The 26,365-nt window shown below is 41.3% G+C and overlaps 1 protein-coding gene across 1 annotated transcript in view; it reads right to left on the bottom strand.

The window, feature by feature from the left end:
• Positions 1 to 26,365, bottom strand: part of ankhb (ANKH inorganic pyrophosphate transport regulator b) — a 106,687-nt gene that overhangs the window by 62,875 nt on the left and 17,447 nt on the right. The window contains exon 2 of the mRNA XM_060923087.1: positions 8,973 to 9,189. Within this exon, the coding sequence (XP_060779070.1) occupies positions 8,973 to 9,189 (217 nt within the window). The remainder of the gene's footprint in view (positions 1 to 8,972; positions 9,190 to 26,365) is intronic.

The following is a 26,365-nucleotide window of genomic DNA, read 5'->3' as shown; positions in this document are numbered from 1 at the left end:
TGGATGCTGGCAAAATGACAAAAAAATGGGCCAAAAAAAGTTTTGTCCCAAAATGTTTTTTTCCCCCTGACTATAACATTCTCTACACTACAAAAAATGACAGCCTAGCTAGACAAAACTATCTTGAATATAGTCAAAGCTATCTAATATTTCCTATAATTAGATTAACCCCTTGGCTGCCACCCATAATTAATTGTAATGTGCCGGGTATACAGGACAAAAATAGGTCAAAATTTGGATATTTTGATAATCTTTCTCTAACTTGTTCAGAACTTTATATTTTTAATATTTGTATAGAAAAATCACAAAAAACACTGTTGTAGAGTAAAAATAACTTTAGTAATCAAAAACATAAAAAAAAAAAGGTCTCGTCAATGAGAACCTTTCCATAAACATGAATTACTAGTACTTGGAAACACAATGTACATCAAGTAACTGGGTACCATTTTTATGACAATCTTTGATATGACCCAACCGTGAATAGAACTTGTGGTCTCCCGACTGAGAGGCAGACATGCTAACCACTAGGCCAACTCATGGTAATGTGCCACTGTGAAGTAAAAGTAATGTGCCATGTAAAGTACATACCGTAAAAAGAGGTGTTTATGATGAGTAGCGTACGTCATAAGGCACAGCGGTAAAGGATTTCATGACGTACGTGATTCGTTCAAGAGCATTGAAAGGGTTAAATAAACCAAATATAAAATAGTCTTGAAATATTGTTGTCCTATTGGCAGGTAATTAGGCATGTTACAATTCACCCAGTTCACGATTTGGTATAATTCAGGATATTTTTGAAAAAAAAAAATTAAATGAGGAAAATTTTATTTCCAAAAAAATCCAACATTTATTTTACAAATCTTTATCAACTTAAATAAATTTGTTTGTTGAGTTTCTTAAATAGGCAGCACGGTGGTGTAGTGGTTAGCACTGTCGCCTCACAGCAAGAAGGTTCTGGGTTCAATGGGCCAACGGAGGCCTTTCTGTGTGGAGTTTGCATGTTCTTCCTGTCTGTGTGGGGGTGCTCTGGTTTCTCCCACAGTCTAAAGACATGCAGGTTAGGTTAATTGGTGGCTTTAAATTGACCGTAGGTGTGAATGGTTGTCTATGTGTCAGCCCTGTGATGACCTGGCGACTTGTCCAGGGTGTACCCTGCCTCTTGCCCATAGTCAGCTGGGATAGGCTCCAGCTTGCTTGCGACCCTGCACAGGATAAGCGGTAATGGATGGATGGAATTTCTTAAAATAATAATAATTATTATTTACCCACATCTGTAAAGGCTGAAGAAAAATATAATGGCCTGTTACCTAAAAAAGTTAATAACAAATCAGCCATTTCTTAAAAAACTTTTATGAACATTTTTATTACCTCCATCTGCTTCTCTTTTCTTTAGCTTTTGACAGTATGTTAAAAGAGAGCTAGGATTTCTTGTTAAATCTATTTGTACAGTTGATCACACAACAGCTCTTTTTCATTTTAGATCTGCTTTTTTGTGTTTTTGCGGCATTAGAGCTGTGTTACTTCCACCAAGGGTGAAGTCTCACATATTCCCACTATTGTACATTATTGAATCCTTTGGTGTCTAAACGATGCAACTACAGCTAGGAAAAACTAAGAGATTACGCAGCCTGATAATAATCATGCTTCACTGTTTATTTTAGTGACTCGAATTGTCATAAACTTGTATCACAATTTTCTAATTCTTAGCATTTACTTCTAGAAAGATACAATATTATCTTCCTGTAGAATAAGAACACTTAAAGCCTGAGATGTGTAAAAGAAAAAAAAGGCTGAAAAATCTTACATTTGAATAAATCTGATGATATAATAAATTTCATATAGATAATTATTAGCTACAGCTTTGTGCATGTTCAAGATATTTTCACTTTTTAACGAATATGTTTTTGCCGAGTCCTTTAAGAAATCGTACATACATTACATTTCATGCAAACAATGTATAAGTGCTTTTATTACCTTTCTGAAAATGCCTAGGCATTTTGCAATATAGCCTTTTCTAGAAAACGGAGCCAATTTTACAAACCCAGTTGCAAAAATGGCTCTAGGCTATGAATAAAGGTTGTACAAATGTATACACAGTTGTCATGGCCGTTTTACTTATTACTTTGCATTTAGTTTATTATATGCTAAATCTCATCTCATTATCTCTAGCCGCTTTATCCTGTTCTACAGGGTCGCAGGCAAGCTGGAGCCTATCCCAGCTGACTATGGGCGAAAGGCAGGGTACACCCTGGACAAGTCGCCAGGTCATCACAGGGCTAACACATAGACACAGACAACCATTCACACCTACGGTCAATTTAGAGTCACCAGTTAACCTAACCTGCATGTCTTTGGACTGTGGGGAAAACCGGAGCACCCGGAGGAAACCCACGCGGACACGGGGAGAACATACAAACTCCGCACAGAAAGGCCCTTGCCGGCCACGGGGCTCGAACCTGGACCCTCTTGCTGTGAGGCGATAGCGCTAACCACTACACCACCATGCCACCCCTATATGCTAAATTAAAATGCAAATAAATAAATAAATAACCAACCAACCAGTGTGACAGTCTATTGCAACTCAGTGGAATCTTTAAATCTTTTCCATTTTCACTTTTGGAGGTAACCAGACTGCAAAACTCTATTTCTGACTGAGATACATGCCAGAGAGAAACATTTCAGTTCAGGGAAATCTGTAGTTTTCTATAGCATATAGGCATAAATCATCCTTTTGACCATGGTTCGAATTATGTGGGAGCTGAGATCCCATAGAGTAAGGACTGGCTCCCATGAAAGCAGTAAAATCATATATCTGTGGGGGTGTCTAAAAATGCAGCATCATTATATTTTAATCACAAATAAAGCTCATTTTCCTTCAATATACTGAGTAATATTTATGTTAAAGATAGACAAATAGCCTTAAATAATAATAATAATAATCATGTTTTCCGAAAGAACACATTACAGCTCGGTGCATACTCTCGTGAATGCAGCACCATCACACCATTATGGACGCAAATAAATATCCTTTTCAATGCTCATGAACATTAACAGACACACACACACGTTAATCCTTTCAGAAGAAGAACCACTTGACCTTGGTTTCATTCGTGAGTTAAGTTTTCAAAAAAAAGATCACGACCACAGCTTGCTGAAAACAGACCACTTTGGTCTACTTACTTTCTGGTAAGAGAATGGCTTTTACTTTCTACTAGTAGAAATGCATTCTCCCTCTGTTTAAAGGGATCCTTCAGTGGATTTACTCTTCAACTTGTGTTAAGTAAAAGTATTTGTTGATTTCAACAGTCAAACATTCATTTTTGGAGACCAAATAGTCATCTCATCTCATTATCTCTAGCCGCTTTATCCTGTTCTACAGGGTCGCAGGCAAGCTGGAGCCTATCCCAGCTGACTACGGGCAAAAGGCAGGGTACACCCTGGACAAGTCGCCAGGTCATCACAGGGCTGACACATAGACAACCATTCACAGTCAATTTAGAGTCACCAGTTAACCTAACCTGCATGTCTTTGGGGGAAACCGGAGCACCCGGAGGAAATCCACGCGGACAACATGCAAACTCCGCACAGAAAGGCCCTTGCCGGCCCCGGGGCTCAAACCCAGGACCTTCTTGCTATGAGGCGACAGCGCTAACCACTACACCACCGTGCCGCCCGAGACCAAATAGTGTTCTAGAAAAATAAATTTTTATTAAAATACCAGATGGGCCTCCCGTGGAAGTGACGTACGGTATGCGATGACGTGGCTTAGTGGAAGCTTGGAGCAACCTGGCTGTTTATATCCTCTGCTTACATCGTGGTTTTCTTAGTTTTACAAATATTTTTTTACCGAATTTATACGTCTTTAAAATAAGTAAAGTTTGCCTCATTGCTCAGCATATAAATGCCAAAATGATGCTACAAAGAATTACCTGGCCAGAATCGTCCGACTATTCGCAAGAAATGGATTCATGCCATCAGAAGACTTCAAAACAATCTGCCTGCGGTGCCCTACTTATGCTCCGAACATTTTGAATCATCCTGTTTTGATGAATCGATAGAATTAAAAGCAAGATTAATGAGGGCTTCCAGAATAAAAAGAAAGAAAAGACAATGCCGCGCCAACAATATTTGCCCATTGGTTTAGCTCCAAAAGTCCACTGATGCAGTGCTGAGCGGCAACACGGACAACACCGGGAGGTTAGTTTCGACTTTGTTCTACTGGTGATTCTTTGTATACTATTCAAAAAAAGTAGGGGATATTGGATTTACAAGTAGAATGAAATGCAGATCATGAGGTCAGGAAGGAAACAAATGACAGAAAAACATTAAGGAAACATTTGTCAATTTATTAGAAACCCTGTGTACAGTCAGTAAAGGACAGATTCTCCAGAATAAGGGTCAACACAAACACAGGGTCACACAGCAAATTTACCACCATTTTGAAATCGAGTCAGTAGCGGGTAAAACCCCCTCGGCGTGGCATACTCCTAACGAGACGTCCCAGGTCATTTTGGGGAATGTTATTCCATTCCTGTTGCAATGCTGCAGCAAGTTCTTGGACATTGGCAGGAGGTTGTTGACGTTGGCGTAGCCGCTGTCCAAGCATGTCCCAGACATGCTCGATGGGGGAAAGGTCCGGACTGAGTGCTGGCCATGGTAATCTGGTGATATTCTGCTGCTGGAGGTAATCTGTAACGATCCTGGCCCTATGACATCTGGCATTGTCATCTTGGAAAATGAAACGGCGGCCATAACGACGTGCAAACGGCACAACATGGGGTGCCAAGATGTTGTCCCGGTAGTACTGCCCTGTGACATGTCCAGCAACAACATGCAAGTCTGTTCTGCCGGCAGCAGTGATGCCTCCCCACACCATTACAGAGCCACCCCCATACGGATCATGTCTAATGACGTTAACATCATGGAAACGTTCGTTACGTCGGCACCAAACCCTCCTGCGTCTGTCCAGGAAGTCCACAGTGAACCTCGACTCATCTGAGAACATTACGTGGTTCCATCGGCGATTATCCCAGCGTTGATGATGACGACACCATTGGAGTCTGGCCCTAATGTGACGATCCCTCAAACAGGGAATGACACGAGGACGTCGGGCGTGTAAGTGAAATCTGTGCAGTCGATTCCTGATGGTCTGGCCACTCACTACCAAGCCAGTATCCCTTCGAAGTTGAGACCTTATCTGATTTGCTGTTACCATACGATTTCTCAAGGCAATAGTGCGGATGAATCTGTCCTGAGCCTGAGTTGTTGCCCTTGGTCGACCGGATCGTGGTCTATCCTGAACAGACCCTGTAGCACGATGTCTGGACCATAATCTGCTGATGACAGACTGGGAAACATTCAATGCTCTTGCCACAACGACCTGTCTTGTGCCAACCTGTAGCATGCCAAAGGCACATAACCTCTCATCCTGTGTTAGACGGCGCATGGTCTCTGTTTAATTAACGACTTCAACCACTGATAATCTGATGCTTTCTCTTCAAAATCTTCCTTTGGAGTGGCTCTAACCTTCCAATTCAGAGTCATGCAAATTTGTGGCACGACCCCCTTGATCATCAGTAGCATCCCGTGCTGATCATGAGAGTGTCATTGATGTGTTTGGGTGATGAATTTCTTTGGAAATGCTTCCTCAGTAAGGAACTATACAACATGCTTTCGTATCCCTTTGTATATGTGAAAATTTGGATCTCAAAATAAAATATCCCCTACTTTTTTTGAATAGTATAGTATAATAGGGACGGATCCAGCCCAAGAATCTGACAGATGCACATTTGCAGAAATATTTTCACTAATTTTACCAGATCGCTATGGATTTTCACAAGGGCATACAGCACACCGAGCCCTTTCCGAAGAGGCCAGCCACGGCCCATGACGACCACGGTTGAGCGTAGTTATAGCCCATATAGCCGGCTAGCAGTAAAGTAAACAAATGCCCAATGACCGATGCCAAGTGGTGTGCATATATCTCTGCACACGCATTGGTCTGGATCCATCCCTGGTGAATTGTAATCGGCATTCCGACGCGTTGTAGGCTCTTCAGCGTATACTGGAAGAAAATACGGGTAACAAAGAAAACACCAATGTTAAAGAACAATCACTGACAGATCAAGAGACGGAGCATTCAATTGAGCTTCAGGTCGACTATACTCCAGATAAGAGAATTACTCAGAACGTTTTGCATGAAACTCACTCATTTGAAATTTCCGAAATTTTATTTCATGCTAGTTTCAGTTTCATTTATGTGCTTGGAGCATGAACTGACCGGAAAGAGGGATCTGCTTGCTGTGCAAACAGATGAACCAGTCACTGTTGAAATCCAGACAGAAACAGTTGTCTTTGAAGACAAGCTGATCCAGTGTTCTTTGTTGCGAGATGAAAGTGTCTCATTCGATGATTCATTCAAACTCTATTAACAAAACCACGATGTAAGCAGAGGATATAAACAGCTGAGTTGCTACAAGCTTCCACTAAGTCACGTCATCGCATACGTCACTTCTGCAGGAGGCCCATCTGGCATTTTAATAAAAATTAATTTTTCTAGAACAGTATTTGGGCTCTGAAAATGAATGTTTGACTGTTGAAATCTACGAATATGCTTATTTAACATAAGTTTAAGAGTAAATCCACTGGAGGATCCCTTTAAAAGAGAACTGAAGTCATTTTTAAACTTGCTTTATTTCTTAATGAACGTGCTATTCAGTTACGTTTTCGGTTGTAGTAACCTTATATCGTGACTCGTATTGGCAACTAATTGCAATTAAATATTATACTTATCGGCCTGTTCGGTTTTTAGCCACGTTGAATGTAGTTCGTTTGGTCCACGGCAGGCGTCGCTTATCCGCGCGATCTTCATGAGACTTGTGCGAGACTTCGAAACGTGAAGTGTCAGCCAGGTGTGGCCGCCATTTTGAAAACTGTTTTCCAAACAAAATATTGCACAAAAACGAGTTTAAATGACGATTACTGCCTACTTTTTTCAAACTTTCCTGATTGCTATAAAAAAACAAACAAAACTTCCAGCTTGATTACGTCAGCATTCGAAAGAGGGCGCGCGCATCTTTTGACAGCATTGGCAGATGTTGGTCACTTTGATTTGCGCTGTACGTTTTACTTCCGTCCTACGATGTCTCGCACAGGTCTCAACGAATCTCATTTACGCCCATTGCTTTGACATATGGACTGATATATTACATAGCGTATTTCAAACACTCAGAACTTGCTATAGCAGTGACAAAATAGCTATCAAAAATGCATTCCTATATTTAATAAAATGAGATAAATAGAATTTTGATAGGGCGGCACGGTGGTGTAGTGGTTAGCGCTGTTGCCTCACAGCAAGAAGGTCTGGGTTCGAGCCCCGTGGCCGGCAAGGGCCTTTCTGTGCGGAGTTTGCATGTTGTCCGCGTGGGTTTCCTCCGGGTGCTCCAGTTTCCCCCAAAGACATGCAGGTTAGGTTAACTGGTGACTCTAAATTGAGTGTGAATGGTTGTCTGTGTCTATGTGTCAGCCCTGTGATGACCTGGCGACTTATCCAGGGTGTACCCCGCCTCTCGCCCGTAGTCAGCTGGGATAGGCTCCTGCGACCCTGTAGAGCAGGATAAAGCGGCTACAGATAATGAGATGAGATGAGAATTTTGATAATAAAAAATTTGCCTTCAGTTCTCCTTTAAAGTGTACACTATAGGAAAATAGCAAAAACAATATGTAAAAAAAAAACAATAAAAAAAGACTACTCTTGTGTGTATGCAAGTATAGCCTAACGAATCACGTAGCCTCTTACTCACAGAAAGTGCACCTGTTAAGCCATTTATTAATATATTTACTTGCCAGGTCCACACACCATTCTTTTTTTTTCTAAATTATTTATTTATTTATTTTCACGAGACCCCCACAAAGATGAATTCATAATTTGAACCCTGCTCTTGCCTGTCCCTGTGCTGTTTGTCAGGCTTTAACAGAGTCTTGTGCTAACTTCTGATTAGCTAGCAGGCAAGTTAAAGGTCCACTATGTAGGCTTTAGGGGTCTCTATTAGCAGAAATGGAATATAGTAATCATGAATATATTTTCATTAGATTCGAGTATAATTATTTGTAATTACAAATTGTTGTGCTTTTGTAAGCTTAGAATGAGCCCTTTAGTATATCTACATAGGGTGCGGGTTCACTTCCACAGAGCTGCCACGTTGCGCCGCTACAGCAGCCCAAAATGGTCAAACCTCCAGAGAGCGCTTTCTCTGTTTCTCATTTTTATCCCCTCGGCATATAATGCGGGGGGAAATAGCTATCACTCTGTCTGTCTGTCTGTCCGTCCGTCTGCCTGTCCATCTGTAAACATTTTAGTTTACGGAGCATAACTCAAAAACTATTAGGAATTTTTTTTCACGAGACCTGACAGTTATGTTAAGTGACTACAGGAGTTGTGCCTTTTGACATTTTGGGATTTCTATGATTTTTATTTTTTCCGTATTTCCATGGCTACCAATTCAACTTAGGAAAATTTGGAGTGGAGTTTCATGTGGGGATATGTCATCTGATGACTCTTGTTATAAGTGGCAGCATGACTCCCGAAGGAAGCACCAGAAGGAAGAAGAAGAAAGGAAGACAAGGCAGAAGGAAGAAGAGGAATCAGTGTTTGATGGTACTGGCTAACAAGCTCAAGAACCAAAATTTGGACAAATGGAGGCTGATATTTATTATTTAGCATGAGAAAAAGCAAGAGAGTGTGAATGTAAGTATTGAAAGTATGCTCTGGGCACCTGACAGCCACTGTATGTTCTAATATACGCTTGAAAAGGGAGGGGTAAAGGAGGTGCATTCGGTTTATTGAATCCTACATAGTGGCCCTTTAAGACATTCTTCTTTATGACCCATATTTATATACAATCCCAATTAGCAAACCTTTTTGATGACTGTTACTTGTCAGAGTGAATTCTGGGACACATCCTCAGACTAACCTATCAGCGTGTGGAAGATGATGGCTACAGTTCCGGCAGCGACCATACACAAGACGGCTTTAATCCGGTCGCGTTTGCTGTTGACGAACACCAAACCCACGTTCTTGAAATCGCTCATAGGCCCAGTGAAGAACTTCATCAGAGAATAGGCCAGACCGTAACTGGCCAGCATTTCCACTGCATCCTCTTTGACTGTCGCGATCCCTCTGTTTAAAGCCTACAAGAAACACAAAAACAAACCCAAATCAATTCATCAGTCCCACCACCTGAGCTTGGTCCAGTATTTTCAGCTGGCAATATACAGCCACTCCATTCATCTCGAGCACGTGCTCTGCTCTGAGACACAATGCTCTGTGTAAATGTTGTAATAAGGATCAAATTCAATCACATAAAAGAGTGTTGAATATATAATTCAATATTTACTCGTACGTATCAGTTAACTTTGTCATTCATAGCCCTCTGAATAAGAGCTTAAAATCTTTAGATTGCCATCAACGTTACTGAATGTTACACAAGAAACTTCAAAAGGTCCAGACAACAATGTGTTTCAGGAAATTACAACCCCGATTCCAAAAAAGTTGGGACAAAGTACAAATTGTAAATAAAAACGGAATGCAATGATGTGGAAGTTTCAAAATTCCATATTTTATTCAGAATAGAACATAGATGACATATCAAATGTTTAAACTGAGAAAATGTATCATTTAAAGAGAAAAATTAGGTGATTTTAAATTTCATGACAACAACACATCTCAAAAAAGTTGGGACAAGGCCATGTTTACCACTGTGAGACATCCCCTTTTCTCTTTACAACAGTCTGTAAACGTCTGGGGACTGAGGAGACAAGTTGCTCAAGTTTAGGGATAGGAATGTTAACCCATTCTTGTCTAATGTAGGATTCTAGTTGCTCAACTGTCTTGAGTCTTTTTTGTCGTATCTTCCGTTTTATGATGCGCCAAATGTTTTCTATGGGTGAAAGATCTGGACTGCAGGCTGGCCAGTTCAGTACCCGGACCCTTCTTCTACGCAGCCATGATGCTGTAATTGATGCAGTATGTGGTTTGGCATTGTCATGCTGGAAAATGCAAGGTCTTCCCTGAAAGAGACGTCGTCTGGATGGGAGCATATGTTGCTCTAGAACCTGGATATACCTTTCAGCATTGATGGTGTCTTTCCAGATGTGTAAGCTGCCCATGCCACACGCACTAATGCAACCCCATACCATCAGAGATGCAGGCTTCTGAACTGAGCGCCGATAACAACTTGGGTCGTCCTTCTCCTCTTTAGTCCGAATGACATGGCGTCCACGATTTCCATAAAGAACTATAAATTTTGATTCGTCTGACCACAGAATAGTTTTCCACTTTGCCACAGTCCATTTTAAATGAGCCTTGGCCCAGAGAAGACGTCTGCGCTTCTGGATCATGTTTAGATAGGGCTTCTTCTTTGAACTATAGAGTTTTAGCTGGCAACGGCGGATGGCACGGTGAATTGTGTTCACAGATAATGTTCTCTGGAAATATTCCTGAGCCCATTTTGTGATTTCCAATACAGAAGCATGCCTGTATGTGATGCAGTGCCGTCTAAGGGCCCGAAGATCACGGGCACCCAGTATGGTTTTCCGGCCTTGACCCTTACGCACAGAGATTCTTCCAGATTCTCTGAATCTTTTGATGATATTATGCTGTAGATGATGATATGTTCAAACTCTTTGCAATTTTACACTGTCGAACTCCTTTCTGATATTGCTCCACTATTTGTCGGCGCAGAATTAGGGGGATTGGTGATCCTCTTCCCATCTTTACTTCTGAGAGCCGCTGCCACTCCAAGATGCTCTTTTTATACCCAGTCATGTTAATGACCTATTGCCAATTGACCGAATGAGTTGCAATTTGGTCCTCCAGCTGTTCCTTTTTTGGACCTTTAACTTTTCCAGCCTTTTATTGCCCCTGTCCCAACTTTTTTGAGATGTGTTGCTGTCATGAAATTTCAAATGAGCCAATATTTGGCATGACATTTCAAAATGTCTCACTTTCGACATTTGATATGTTGTCTATGTTCTATTGTGAATACAATATCAGTTTTTGAGATTTGTAAATTATTGCATTCCGTTTTTATTTACAATTTGTACTTTGTCCCAACTTTTTTGGAATCGGGGTTGTAATTATGTCTCTAAGAGCCTTTCACATGACATCATCATAACTGCAGATTTGTTTACATGGCCATGTTGCCTGGTGAGCTTTGTATTTACCAGTGACCGGCACCAGTAGACGCGAGTGACTGTAAGCCCAGTTCAGTAAACATCTACAGATAAACTTGTAGAAGTTACATCTAAAAGAACAATGCCAGAGACCTGTAGTGCTTTTGGATGGAATAACAGACATGGACATAAGCCTCATTTAACTTTTCACCACTTCCCAGCAAACCCAGAAAGATGAGAAAAATGGCGAGCTGCAGTTAAACAGGAAGACTGGATAATAACAAAGCATTCCCATGTGTGTAGAGAACATTTTATATCAGGTTAGTATGAAAGCTCTGTGCACCTGTTATGTCTCCTAACACTTTTTCTAGCTCAAGGCCATTCAGTTATAACAGTCCCAAACAGTGGTGCTTGAAAGTATGTGAACCCTTTAGAATTTTCTATATTTCTGCGTAAATATGACCTAAAACAACATCAGATTTTCACACAAGTCCTAAAAGTAGATAAAGAGAACCCAGTTAAACAAATGAGATAAAAAATATTATACTTGGTCATTTATTTATTGAGGAAAATGATCCAATATTACATATCTGTGAGTGGCAAAAGTATGTGACCCTTTGCTTTCAGTATCTGGTGTGAGCCCCTTGTGCAGCAATAACTGCAGCTAAACGTTTCTGGTAACTGTTGATCAGTCCTGCACACCGGCTTGGAGGAATTTTAGCCCATTCCTCCGTACAGAACAGCTTCAACTCTGGGATGTTGGTGGGTTTCCTCACATGAACTGCTCGATTCAGGTCCTTCCACAACATTTTGATTGGATTAAGGTCAGGACTTTGACTTGGCCGTTCCAAAACATTAACTTTATTCTTATTTAATCATTCTTTGTAGAACAACTTGTGTGCTTTGGGTCGTTGTCTTGCTGCATGACCCAGCTTCTCTTGAGATTCAGTTCATGGACAGATGTCCTAACATTTTCCTTTAGAATTTGGTATAATTCAGAATTCATTGTTCCATCAATGATGGCAAGCCGTCCTGGCCCAGATGCAGCAAAACAGGCCCAAACCATGATTCTACCACCACCATGTTTCACAGATGGGATAAGGTTCTTATGCTGAGCAGCAATGTTCTTTTTGGAGAACAGTGGCTTTCTCCTTGCAGCTCTGCCATGCACACCATTGTTTTTCAGTGTTCTCCTGATGGTGGACTCATGAACATTAGCCAATGTGAGAGAGGCCTTCAGTTGCTTAGAAGTTACCCTGGGGTCCTTTGTGAACTCACCAACTATTACACACCCTGTTCTTGGAGTGATCTTTGTTGGTCAACCACTCCTGGGGAGGGTAATCGTGGTCTTGAATTTCCCCCATTTGTACACAATCTGTCTGACTGTGGATTGGTGGAGTCCAAACTCTTTAGAGATGGTTTTCTAATCTTTTCCAGCCTGATAAGCATCAACAATGCTTTTTCTGAGCTCCTCAGAAATCTCCTTTTTTCGTGCCATGATACACTTCCACAAATGTGTTGTGAAGATCAGACTTTGATAGATCCCTGTTCTTTAAATAAAACAGGGCGCCCACTCCACGGTGGTGTAGTGGTTAGCGCTGTCGCCTCACAGCAAGAAGGTCCTGGGTTCGAGCCCCGGGGCCGGCGAGGGCCTTTCTGTGCGGAGTTTGCATGTTCTCCCCGTGTCCGCGTGGGTTTCCTCCGGGTGCTCCGGTTTCCCCCACAGTCCAAAGACATGCAGGTTAGGTTAACTGGTAACTCTAAATTGACCGTAGGTGTGGATGTGAGTGTGAATGGTTGTCTGTGTCTATGTGTCAGCCCTGTGATGACCTGGCGACTTGTCCAGGGTGTACCCCGCCTTTCGCCCGTAGTCAGCTGGGATAGGCTCCAGCTTGCCTGCGACCCTGTAGAAGGATAAAGCGGCTAGAGATAATGTGTGATGTGTGAGGGCGCCCACTCACACCTGACTGTCATCCCATTGATTGAAAACACCTGACTCTAATTTCACCTTCAAATTAACTGCTAATCCTAGAGGTTCACATACTTTTGCCGCTCACAGATATGTAATATTGGATCATTTTCCTCAATAAATAAATGACCAAGTATAATATTTTTGTCTCATTTGTTTAACTGGCTTCTCTTTATCTACTTTTAGGACTTGTGTGAAAATCTGATGATGTTTTAGGTCATATTTATGCAGAAATATAGAAAATTCTAAAGGGTTCACAAACTTTCAAGCACCACTGTAGATCTAGAGCTAGCCTCGGCTACGCAAGTTAACATTCAACAAGTCCGTAAGTTGATGTAGCAAGGACAGAACTTTGGTCTAGATGGGAAAGTTTTTAACAGGTTGCATGTTCTGGCCCTGTTTGGTACAGTCTACTGGTACACACACAAGTGTGTCATACTTAGCAGCTTTATTGCACTACAAAAAAACATGTCAAATGGCAAATGTATGAACGTTAAAATGTTTATCTGGATGTGGGCTTTGCACGTGATATATTTTATTAGACCTCATGCTTGGTTCGACTAGCAGCACGTTTGTTATGTACTGATAATGTAGACTCGGCTAAACACCATAAAATATGCTAGATCTAGGCCTTGGCTTGTTTATTACTGTTAGAAGTCCATGTTTGAGCTTATCTTTGTCATAATAAGGTATTTTTCTTTATCAGGAATTTCCCATAACATTCTGGCATGAAACCTGCCTTGAAATATTGGTAGGCATCTGTACTTTTGTCTGCCTTTAGCATCTCTCTGGTTTATTTAGAAATCCCAAATACAACCCCGATTCCAAAAAAGTTGGGACAAAGTACAAATTGTAAATAAAAACGGAATGCAATAATTTACAAATCTCAAAAACCGATATTGCATTCACAATAGAACATAGACAACATATCAAATGTCGAAAGTGAGACATTTTGAAATTTCATGCCAAATATTGGCTCATTTGAAATTTCATGACAGCAACACATCTCAAAAAAGTTGGGACAGGGGCAATAAGAGGCTGGAAAAGTTAAAGGTCCAAAAAAGGAACAGCTGGAGGACCAAATTGCAACTCATTCGGTCAATTGGCAATAGGTCATTAACATGACTGGGGACAAAAAGAGCATCTTGGAGTGGCAGTGGCTCTCAGAAGTAAAGCTGGGAAGAGGATCACCAATCCCCCTAATTCTGTGCCGACAAATAGTGGAGCAATATCAGAAAGGAGTTCGACAGTGTAAAATTGCAAAGAGTTTGAACATATCATCATCTACAGTGCATAATATCATCAAAAGATTCAGAGAATCTGGAAGAATCTCTGTGCGTAAGGGTCAAGGCTGGAAAACCATACTGGGTGCCCGTGATCTTCGGGCCCTTAGACGGCACTGCATCACATACAGGCATGCTTCTGTATTGGAAATCACAAAATGGGTTCAGGAATATTTCCAGAGAACATTATCTGTGAACACAATTCACCGTGCCATCCGCCGTTGCCAGCTAAAACTCTATAGTTCAAAGAAGAAGCCCTATCTAAACATGATCCAGAAGCGCAGACGTCTTCTCTGGGCCAAGGCTCATTTAAAATGGACTGTGGCAAAGTGGAAAACTGTTCTGTGGTCAGACGAATCAAAATTTGAAGTTCTTTATGGAAATCAGGGACGCCGTGTCATTCGGACTAAAGAGGAGAAGGACGACCTAAGTTGTTATCAGCGCTCAGTTCAGAAGCCTGCATCTCTGATGGTATGGGGTTGCATTAGTGCGTGTGGCATGGGCAGCTTACACATCTGGAAAGACACCATCAATGCTGAAAGGTATATCCAGGTTCTAGGGCAACATATGCTCCCATCCAGACGACGTCTCTTTCAGGGAAGACCTTGCATTTTCCAACATGACAATGCCAAACCACATACTGCATCAATTACAGCATCATGGCTGCATAGAAGAAGGGTCCGGGTACTGAACTGGCCAGCCTGCAGTCCAGATCTTTCACCCATAGAAAACATTTGGCGCATCATAAAACGGAAGATACGACAAAAAAGACTCAAGACAGTTGAGCAACTAGAATCCTACATTAGACAAGAATGGGTTAACATTCCTATCCCTAAACTTGAGCAACTTGTCTCCTCAGTCCCCAGACGTTTACAGACTGTTGTAAAGAGAAAAGGGGATGTCTCACAGTGGTAAACATGGCCTTGTCCCAACTTTTTTGAGATGTGTTGTTCTCATGAAATTTAAAATCACCTAATTTTTCTCTTTAAATGATATATTTTCTCAGTTTAAACATTTGATATGTCATCTATGTTCTATTCTGAATAAAATATGGAATTCTGAAACTTCCACATCATTGCATTCTGTTTTTATTTACAATTTCTACTTTGTCCCAACTTTTTTGGAATTGGGGTTGTACTAAATAGTTCAGGATGTCGTAGCAGGGCCGGAGTGGGCCCCTTTTTCAGCCCGGGAGTTTCATGCCCAAACCCGGCCCACTTTTTCCATCAGGAGGACTTTGAATAAATGAAACTGCAGCTCGCTCTTACAATGCCTTTTTATTGTTTATAGTTCAGGCATACGTTGGTAAGTTAACAGAAAGCACTTCACTTAAACAATATGCTTAATTCAAATTTAAATCAGATAAATATTTAAAAGGAAAAAAAATATGTGATAAAGATGAAAACGTATTTATCTTTGTACAGGAGCAATAATTTGTAATTAAAATAATTTGAAATTAAAATAGCATTTTTCTTCCCAATGCTCTATTGTTATTGTTTAGATTTATACTAAACTCATAAGTAGCTTGACTACATGCATATTTATTAGGCTACCTACAGCATCAAAAGCCTCCTAAGCAGTGCACTGGTTTCTGCAACTTTATTAATAACGGTGTCATTATCTATAGACATGAGAATTTCCTTCTCTGTGTACATTAACATGAACGCCTCCAAGAGTTCCTGAGACAGTGAGCTTCGTAGCCTATTTTTCACGCATTTTAAAGATTAGATTAGATTAGATTAGATAAAACTTTATTGATCCCTTTGGGAGGGTTCCCTCAGGGAAATTAAGATTCCAGCAGCATCACAACAGATAAACAGAGAAAAGAAATAGAGAAAAACTTCTAGATAAATTAAAATAAATTAAGTACTTACATATACAAATATAAAAAGAATAAGATATGGGAAAGAGAGGAAGGGGGGAGAGAGAGGAGGGAAAAACTAGATAGAACTCGATGCCAATGGCGTCGATGGGGATGCCTCCGCCCGGTAGACTACACGCCTTATTAAGTTGCGATTTGGGGATGGACATTTGACCTCACAGTAATCTTGACCTGGTGAAATTACTTGCATTAGCCTCGGAGACACTGTGTTCACAAGGTTTTCGGACAGACATTTGACCTTACAGTGACCTTGACCTTAGACCTTTTGATCTCAAAATCTAATCAGTTTGTCTTTGTCCCCAAATGCACAAATGGTGAAAGTTTGGTGAAATTCCTTTCATCTGCCTTGGAGATATTGTGTTCACAAGGTTTTCGGACAGACATTTGACCTCACAGTGACCTTGACCTTAGACCTTTTGATCTCAAAATCTAATCAGTTCATGTTTGTCCCAAAGTGCACAAATGGTGAAAGTTTGGTGAAATTCCTTTCATTAGCCTTTGAGATATGGTGTTCACAAAGTTTGGGGATGGACGCATGCATGCATGGACGGACGCACGGACAGACGGACAACCCGAAAACATAATGCCTCCTGCACCTTACAGTGGCGGAGGCATAAAAACATTATGCCTCCTGCACCTTATGGTGGCGGAGGCATAAAAAAGATGCAGAGAAGCTCCGCTCGCATGCAACCTGAGTGCTTGAAAGGGTCAACAGAAACTTATATGCCAGCCCAATTACATGGTAAGCATCTGTAAGGAGGTTATACTGTGAGAGGATCAGATAAACACAGATGGCCTCCTCGGGATCATCAGTAGCGTCAGAAGGGGTTTGCTGCTCCGACGCTACAAAAACATTCCATTAATGAGATGCTATTTAATGGGAAATTTGGTCTCTGCAATTATCCCAATCGTGAATTAGTGAAATGCACACAGTGAACACACAGTGAGGTGAAGTACACACTAAATTATACCTGTAAATTATGTTATTATTATTGTCAGCTTGAAAATGGATATTTGTGATTTAATGGTGTGTATTGGGCTCTACAAAATAAACTAATGCTAAACTGACATTGCAAACGTTGCACAATAGCCTTACACTGACAGTAGGCTACAAAATTATTTCCATATTTCTCTTTACCGGCTGCAACTGAGGTCTGTCCTCTGGAAAACAGGTCTGTTAATTTCACACATTTGGCAGCATCAACGCCTTTCTTCTTTTTGTCCTGGCCTTTTCGGCTCCACCTGACCGCTTCCTGCTCTCCATCACCACATCACTGACGCTTCGCACTATTCTGTTGCTATATTTAATTTTACCGCTCCAAAAAAGACAACTTAAACATTTGGGAGGGGAGAATTCATCAGATGGTAGAACCCATCTAATCTACTGCGCTGTAGGGGCTGCGCTGTCAGATGAATGGAGAATGAATGCAAGAAGAAGATTAGATAAGTGTCAAAATTATTTTTTCCATCCAACCAGCCCAAATTTGAGATTGACATGAGCCAGCCCATCGGGAATCCTCCCGAATCTCCCGATTACCCACTCTGGCTCTGTGTCGTAGTGTCCCAAATCCAGTAGCTGGTTTGCTGAACACTTTTCAAGTGGAATAAATACATTTGTGGATAAATTAAGAAGAAGAAGCCTTTATTTCTGTCACATGTACACAAGCATAGTCAAATTCCTCCTCTGCATCTGAAGCAGTTGACACGCGCACACACACAGAGAGAGAGAGAGAGAGAGAGAGAGAGAAAAAGAGTGCAAGCGCAGCGGGCAGAATAAATAATAAATAAATACATTTGTGGGTAAATTATATGGATTTGTGATGCCTGCATGTTTCAGCTTTTGGATGTAATGTGATCTGCTGGTATAATATACATTTTTAATAGTTTCAGAGAGATTGTACTGACTGCAGTCGTCTCGATTTTCATTATTAACTGTCGTGACTATGTTTCTTTATTTGCCCGGCAATATGGCGGATGCTGCGTGATAAACAAAAATCTGTGATGTCAGTGAAAAGGCCCCATTTATGTCTAGATTTGTGAACATAGAGGTTAGACTTTTGTAATAGTACACAAAGTTTCTTTAGAGTAGTTTCAGGTCCGTACTCCTTCATTAGTTGTGTAAGTAACATGCACCAACAGTTGTAGGATGTGAAAGAATCTGACATTAAAGTATGTCATAGGAATTGAACCATGTCTGTTAACTGAGTCTGAACACATAACTGGCATTCAACTGCTGCTGGCATTTCGGATTAAAGATTAAGAATAACGCATCCGAGACCCAGCTACATTTCTATGAATGATCCTAATCAGCATCATCACAGTTGACATCTAACACACAATTCCTCTCTGTAAGAAGTGGCATGCTGGTACACACCAGGAAGTTTCAAATGTTACTATTTATCTCATCTCATTATCTGTAGCCGCTTTATCCTGTTCTACAGGGTCGCAGGCAAGCTGGAGCCTATCCCAGCTGACTACGGGCGAAAGGCGGGGTACACCCTGGACAAGTCGCCAGGTCATCACAGGGCTGACGCATAGACACAGACAACCATTCACACTCACATTCACACCTACGGTCAATTTAGAGTCACCAGTTAACCTAACCTGCATGTCTTTGGACTGTGGGGGAAACCGGAGCACCCGGAGGAAACCCACGCGGACACGGGGAGAACATACAAACTCCACACAGAAAGGCCCTCGCCGGCCACGGGGCTCGAACCCGGACCTTCTTGCTGTGAGGTGACAGCGCTAACCACTACACCACCATGCCGCCCTGTTACTATTTAATACTGAAAAAAACAACTTGAAAATGATATAACAGTTAAATGTCCACAATGCTGAAATAGAAAAGGATGTATTGTGTCAGCTGATGGAAAATGCTGATGGTGATGTATTCATAACCCCACTGTCTCGAGACCTTCCTCTTTCCTCAGGATCACAGCTGTCTTTTTTAGGCACTCTGTAATTATCACATGCCATTTTCCAACTTCAAATTACACGTAACTGACTCATATACAGTGCTTTATATATCTGCATTTAGACCACAGCACTGTTGAACTCTTGTATCTGAAGGTGTGGGTTAATTTTCGATAACAGCAGCTTTGACAATCGTTCAAGTTTATGTAAAAGCACTTGCTCTAATATGCTACCATTTCTATAATTAACAGCTCATCCAAAGGGACTTGTATGGCAGATGCGCCACAATCAAAACCTAACAATAAACAGACTTTTTACATTTATGCCAGTAAATCAGGCTGAAATGTGCAAGTAATGGTCTCTAATCAAGAGACATGTGTTTGTGGAAAACCCAATTTGTGGATTGCAGTTAGAAGATAAGAGAACAGAAAGATGTTTAGAAAAACAGAAAAAAAGTGTTCAAAACTGTCAAATACTAGAATGAAAAAATATCCCAGTATACTGTATACTGGGAAAACCCATCGGATGCCACTGTTAATGGATGCTGGCAAAATGATTAAAAAAAAAAAAAAAGTGTTTTACCCCAAATTGCGTGTGTTTTTTTTTTCCTGACTATACAGGGCTTTCCACAAGCGCCGGCTGCCGGCAATACAGCCGTCTACACAATTCAGTCCAGCCGGCTACTTTAATGACTATTATTTTTGTAGCCCACAGGCTCTAAATATTAATTTTCGATTTTAATAAAATTAAATGTTTATCTAGGGCGGCACGGTGGTGTAGTGGTTAGCGCTGTCGCCTCACAGCAAGAAGGTCCGGGTTCGAGCCCCGTGGCCGGCGAGGGCCTTTCTGTGTGGAGTTTGCATGTTCTCCCCGTGTCCGCGTGGGTTTCCTCCGGGTGCTCCGGTTTCCCCCACAGTCCAAAGACATGCAGGTTAGGTTAACTGGTGACTCTAAATTGACCGTAGGTGTGAATGTGAGTGTGAATGGTTGTCTGTGTCTGTGTGTCAGCCCTGTGATGACCTGGCGACTTGTCCAGGGTGTACCCCGCCTTTCGCCCATAGTCAGCTGGGATAGGCTCCAGCTTGCCTGCGACCCTGTAGAACAGGATAAAGCGGCTACAGATAATGAGATGAGATGTTTATCTAACGGACTGACAATAATGTCAAACTGAACCGCACTCATTTAAAGTTGTGATTCGCGCTGTTTGTACCGATAATAACCACAAATTCCCCGCCGACTTCAAGGGAGAGTAACTCATCCGCGGCCCCGACATGCGGTGTGTGTGCGCGCGCACTCGGCGGAGGCAGTAGTGTGTCGGGGCCGTCGGAGGGAACAGAAGCAGAGATGACGCTTATTTTGTCTCCGGTAAACCAGTCTTCTCTCGTTCAATTACGTGCTGGCATCAAAAGACACCGTTGGTTGTAAATGAAACCAAACTGAGTGGTTGTAGTGTATTTGCATACACAAATGGAGAAATGTTCGCTGAGTGTGTAATTGTGTAGCCCCACTGCAGACCGTTGTCGTTGTTAATTCATAGCATGCTCAGCTGCATGAATGTGTCATGCACCGAAAATAAGAGATTTACAAGCCAGGAACGCCTCATGATGCAATACGCAAGAAAAGAAAGAAGATTTACTGCCATTTTACTTTGTATTTGAGTAAAGTGAATAAATAAATGCATGGCCGTAACGGTGGCCATTGAGGACACCGAGGTCATGTCCTCGGTATTTTTTTCAGAAATTTCAAATTGGTCTACGCTGAATTCGAGCAGTGATCAATGTAAAACGCAGCGTCCACATCCACATATCTGTATTTCCCCCCAATAAAATTCACATTTGTCTAATGTCATCTGAAATCTCTCAGCCTCTATCTCTATCGTTGCTGTGTCTAACGCGACGTACATGGATTAAAGTTTTCCGTCGCTACGACGGATTTCCGTCAACTGGGAGCGCTAAAGGTCAGTAATGAGAGTGATGCAGATCCAAGGGAAAAAAAAGGGGGGGTAGGCCCATAGGTCTGACACCGATGTGATTTAGAACTTCACCAAGCTGCTGTGATTGCCTGTTGTTGAACCCTTTCTTGTGCTATGTTTGAGTATATGTAAAGGAATAAGTTGTTGCACTAGATAGGCCTAAATAAATAAATACAGCCTCCGCTACTGTCTAGTCCCGGGGAGGCTCGGCGTGGGCCACTGATGAAACTATTTGGCTGTCCGACTACTAGGCAACTAGGTTACTTGTCTACTACTAATACTAGGCCTTTTGTAGTAGTAGTAATAATGATATTTGCCTACTGAAAGGTGATTAGGTGAAAAAGTTGAAGCTGCAGCAAGATCTATGCTATTAAGCGTTTTAGGTTAAACAGGCTTCGGCAGACAACGTTCTGGAAAGGCTGTGTTTTTCTTTGGTTTGATTAGCCTACGATTTAATCTTTAAACATTATGGCTTCAGCAGTTCGCTTAAACATTGGAGACTGCAGAGTCGGGCTGCAAGATTTCCCGACACTTGTTTAAGATGACAAACTTCATAGTAAGGAGAAAATAATTCCACAGTATTTAGTGCCTCGTCAGTCTCAAAAATTAATAGTGAAGGACCAACGCGAATTAAGTCCCAAAAAAACATCTCGTAGGCCTATATTTTACATTTTCAAAAAAGTCCGGAATTGGATGTCGGTCAGTGGAGTGTAATGAAGTGTCTCATTCACTAAGCACAAAAGGTCGGAAAACAGTGGAGAAAACAGCTATTGCTTAAATAGGCTACTAATGGTTTACATTAGTAATTTAATGTATGTGACAAATAAATTCATTGATTAAATAGATAAAGAAGCCAATACTCCGAAGCTCAAAATTCAGGAAAGTGGCTCCGGTGTCGCAAGTGCACAAGAACAGTTATTTGAAAGTTAACCTAATGAATTTGTGCGTGCGCATGTGATTTCATGAAGAACCGGGACAATTGGCATTCGGTGAAAGATTCACACCTATTACTCATTATATTCACGCGTGCCCTCTCGTCCACTGTTGCTTCGTTTTCCCGATTTACACGCGTGTCTGAAGATGGAGTTTTCAGAAATCTCCACTCTGCCCCGAGTTTGCAAAAGTAGCTGTTTTCAGTGACTGAAACCTCCGTATAGGTGTGAATGAGAGGTGCAACCGAATAAATAAACATGCGTCTTTTTTATCCGGCTACATGTAGGCTATCACTGCGCAAAGCCTCTAATGTTGAAATGGTAGTAATATTTGTTAAAATAATAGTAGGCTAATTTCCACATTAATCGGTAAAATGGCCCAAGGGATGTGATGGGGTGTGTGTGTGTGTGTGTGTGTGTGTGGCCGTTTTATAAGGGGAATGATTTGAGATTTTTATTTGAGAAGGGGGATGCCTCCCCCCCCCAACTCGAGTACTGCGTATAAGGCCACCGGATATAGGCCCTTTGATTTCCATCACTAGAGCGCGTCAAATTACTTTCGGTTTTGCCAGCATGGACGCGCTTCTTTTAAATGAAGGCACAGATGTGTCAGACATCGACAAAACGGTAAAGAACAAGTGGAGATGGGCTTGGCTAAATGAAATGGGCGATAATGGCAAGCCATTTAGTTCATGGTGCAAAAAGATGAAAATGGCAGGTGTGTGCTTTTGTGTAGTTTGCCATAAAAAAAGTCTATGGAAGCAATGGCAAAAAACTAGATGCCTTTGTCTTCACTGCGAAGAAGCAGAAAAAGTGAACTTTCACTTTACTTTTCTTTCAAGTTCTTTCTGTTCCACTCTTTTGAAAGCATGGTTCAAGTTCAACTGCACTTGCACTTTTTGAAATTGTTGAAATAAATTTGCACTTTGCGCTGAAAACTTGATGTTTCATCATTTATAGCCAGTAATGACAATGGTAAAGTTAAAATTATGTAAATGTACTATAAGTAGGAGCCTAGGGGATAATGGACAACACGGCGTTTAAAATTTGACGCATCGCTGATGTGGTAGGGGCCAACGACATGGAGCTTTTTTTTTCAGTCAGATGATTTTTTTTTGCTTTAATCCATGGACGTAGCCTATACTAGTGTCGGCCGGGGAAGTTGGGTTTTGGATAAAACAGGCAGGGTGTAGTCTACGCTCTGTCACATATGCCTACCTAACCTAACGTAGGCTAATAGTCACATCGCATTATAGAGCTTTACCTGAGTGCAAAATGAAAAAGTTGCAACAAACTAAATTAAGGTTTGGACAGCCAACAGAAGAGCAGGGAAAGAGAAGGAGGGAAGGTGAGAAAATATTGTCAGTGCAGTGGCAGACCGTTCAGCGGTGTCATGCCAACTTTCCAAGGGGAAACGTTTCATTGTCATTGCCTATTACATTTTAGTTAGCATTTCGAGAAACATTCAAAACTACGTTGTCACAGGCAGCCCTGTGCAGAGCTGAGTAAACGGGCTTGTTCGAGTAACTCTCTCTCTCTCTTTCTCTCTCACTCACTCACACAGACACACAAATACAGACACACACATACACACAAATAATACACTCTCACACACTCTCTCTAATACACAGTCTTCACACAGAACTAATAGCTCTACATTCTAATGTAATTTAAGATAATGAAATGTAAATAATGCCAATACTTCAGGTAGCTGAGCAATACACTCAGTTCAGTTTTGACTTTTATGTCAGACAAAACTCCACAGTTCTGATGGCACAGTTTTAGAATTGTTAAAGTAAATGTGTTGTGAGCCAAACTTACATTACAGGCAATGGTGAGAACACTGTGTTTCAGAGAATGCATGCAAATGGATCTCAGTTCAGGACAGCCAGATAGACTGATGCCTTTACATTACTGCTCAGAATGTCTCTACACATACAGACACCCACAAATAACACACAAACTCTCTCATGCTCTCTCTCACACACACACTCACTCACACTATTATTAAGGTGTAATACTAAAGCTTACAATTCAGCAGTTCACACCCTTTCTGTCATGTGTATGCTGCAATGTAAATAATGCCAATACTTTAGGTAACTGGTACTTTAGGTATGTATACTCAGTTCAAGAGTTCACTACTTTTCTACTTTTATGTCAGATAAAACACCGCAGTTATGGTGCCACAGTTTTAGAATCGTTAAAATAAATGTGTCCTCCACCAAATCTATCCTTATTTATTTATTTAAGTTGTGCTAGGGGACTTCGGTGCTGTCAGCCATGTTTGACCTCGGTATTTGAAAAATCCTGGGTACGGCCCTGAATAAATGGTCTGTGGAAAATACATTTAATCCTGGGAACTGCGTGCACAGAAGTTTATTTTGTATTTACTCCCCCCCCCACTACTTATTTATCATGGCTGGCTAGTATGAGCCTTAGTGGAAAACCCTGCTATAACATTTTCTGTACTACGAAAAATGAAATCTTAGCTAGCTAGACAAAACAAGATCAACTGTGAGCTACTCCTCACTTACATATCCCCCCCCGCTCTCGCTTATATCAGAATGCAAGCAATCGAAGGAATAGGACACTTATTATGAATGTTGACTTCAACAAATAATGAACCCTGAAACAAGTAAGTAAAGAGCAGTGTCTCTCCCCAGGGATTTCAAATAGCATCCTGGTAAACTGTCATTTTGAAACAGCATTTTGCTTCTTGAAATAGCGTCAAAATCCACCCTATATGTTCCGTAAACACATTCAGTCGGTAAACAGGAAATCGATGTGGGACAGACCTGAAAACGGTAGACATGGTATAGAACCCCAACCTGAAGCTCGGTAGCAAATATCAAGCAGTTGTGATTTGTAGTTCCTGAGAAAAATGTTAGGAAAAATTTGTAAATCCACGCTATATGTTTCGTAAATACATGAAGTCGGAAAACAGGAAGTTGATGTGCGACAGACCTGAAAATGGTATAGAACCCCAAGCTGAAGTTTGGTACCAAGTGGCTATGATTTGTGGTTGCTGAGAAAAAAGGTATTTTGGACAGACAGAGATAAGGACAAGGGTATAAATATCTAGTATTTCCTGTTATGAGATTAAATAAATCAAATATAAAATAGTCTTGAACTCGTGTTGTCCTATTGGCAGGTAATTAGGCATGCTACAATTCACCCAATTTAAATGTGTGGTTATTTAACACAGAAAAAACATAATTGTTGATGTGTATTGAAGAACTCTCATGTATCAGCACTATATCAGAAAAGGCTCTCTGACTTTTTTTGCGCTTTGCAGTTTTTCTGTAACATGACGTGTCTGATATGAACTAACAGGAATTACCCATAACAACAAATATCACTATCAACGGTGAAAAATCACAACCTTTTTTTCATTAACAAATGAAACATTTTAAATTGCAAATCACTCTAGTATAAGAGGAGGAAAATATTTAAATAATATTGGCTGGCATTGAGTGGTCTCATCTCATCTCATCATCTCTAGCCGCTTTATCCTGTTCTACAGGGTCGCAGGCAAGCTGGAGCCTATCCCAGCTGACTACGGGCGAAAGGCGGGGTACACCCTGGACAAGTCGCCAGGTCATCACAGGGCTGACACATAGACACAGACAACCATTCACACTCACATTCACACCTACGGTCAATTTAGAGTCACCAGTTAACCTAACCTGCATGTCTTTGGACTGTGGGGGAAACCGGAGCACCCGGAGGAAACCCACGCGGACAGAACATGCAAACTCTGCACAGAAAGGCCCTCGCCGGCCGCGGGGCTCGAACCCGGACCTTCTTGCTGTGAGGCGACATCACTAACCACTACACCGCCGTGCCACCGCATTGAGTGGTCTATCAGATATATTCCATTCAGCTAGCACGATACTGAACGAGTTGAAGACGAGTAGCTGAATGGAATATATATGATATACCACGAAAAAAAGCCAGCCAATATTATAATTATTATACGTACACATTCAAAATTCTCTCAAAATCTTCCATATTTATCAAAAGAAACCTCGCGGCCATGCTTGTTTACAAATTGTCACAGTCGTTCACTATCACATAAGTATTACATGTAATACGTATTTTATGGCATTTTCAATTCACTGTGAGTTACTGCAGGTGCCGCCGGCAAACAAAGAAATGGTTCTGCGCGTGCATAGCAGAAAACTCTCTCATTGAATATTCGCATCAGCTCCGACGTGTGACGTCATGTTATCTTGACAA

This window comes from Neoarius graeffei, chromosome 1, assembly GCF_027579695.1.
Source record: "Neoarius graeffei isolate fNeoGra1 chromosome 1, fNeoGra1.pri, whole genome shotgun sequence".
Classification (NCBI taxonomy): Eukaryota; Metazoa; Chordata; class Actinopteri; order Siluriformes; family Ariidae; genus Neoarius; species Neoarius graeffei.
The sequence above is the reverse complement of the archived record's forward strand: the minus strand, read 5'-3'. Positions and strand labels throughout refer to the sequence as shown.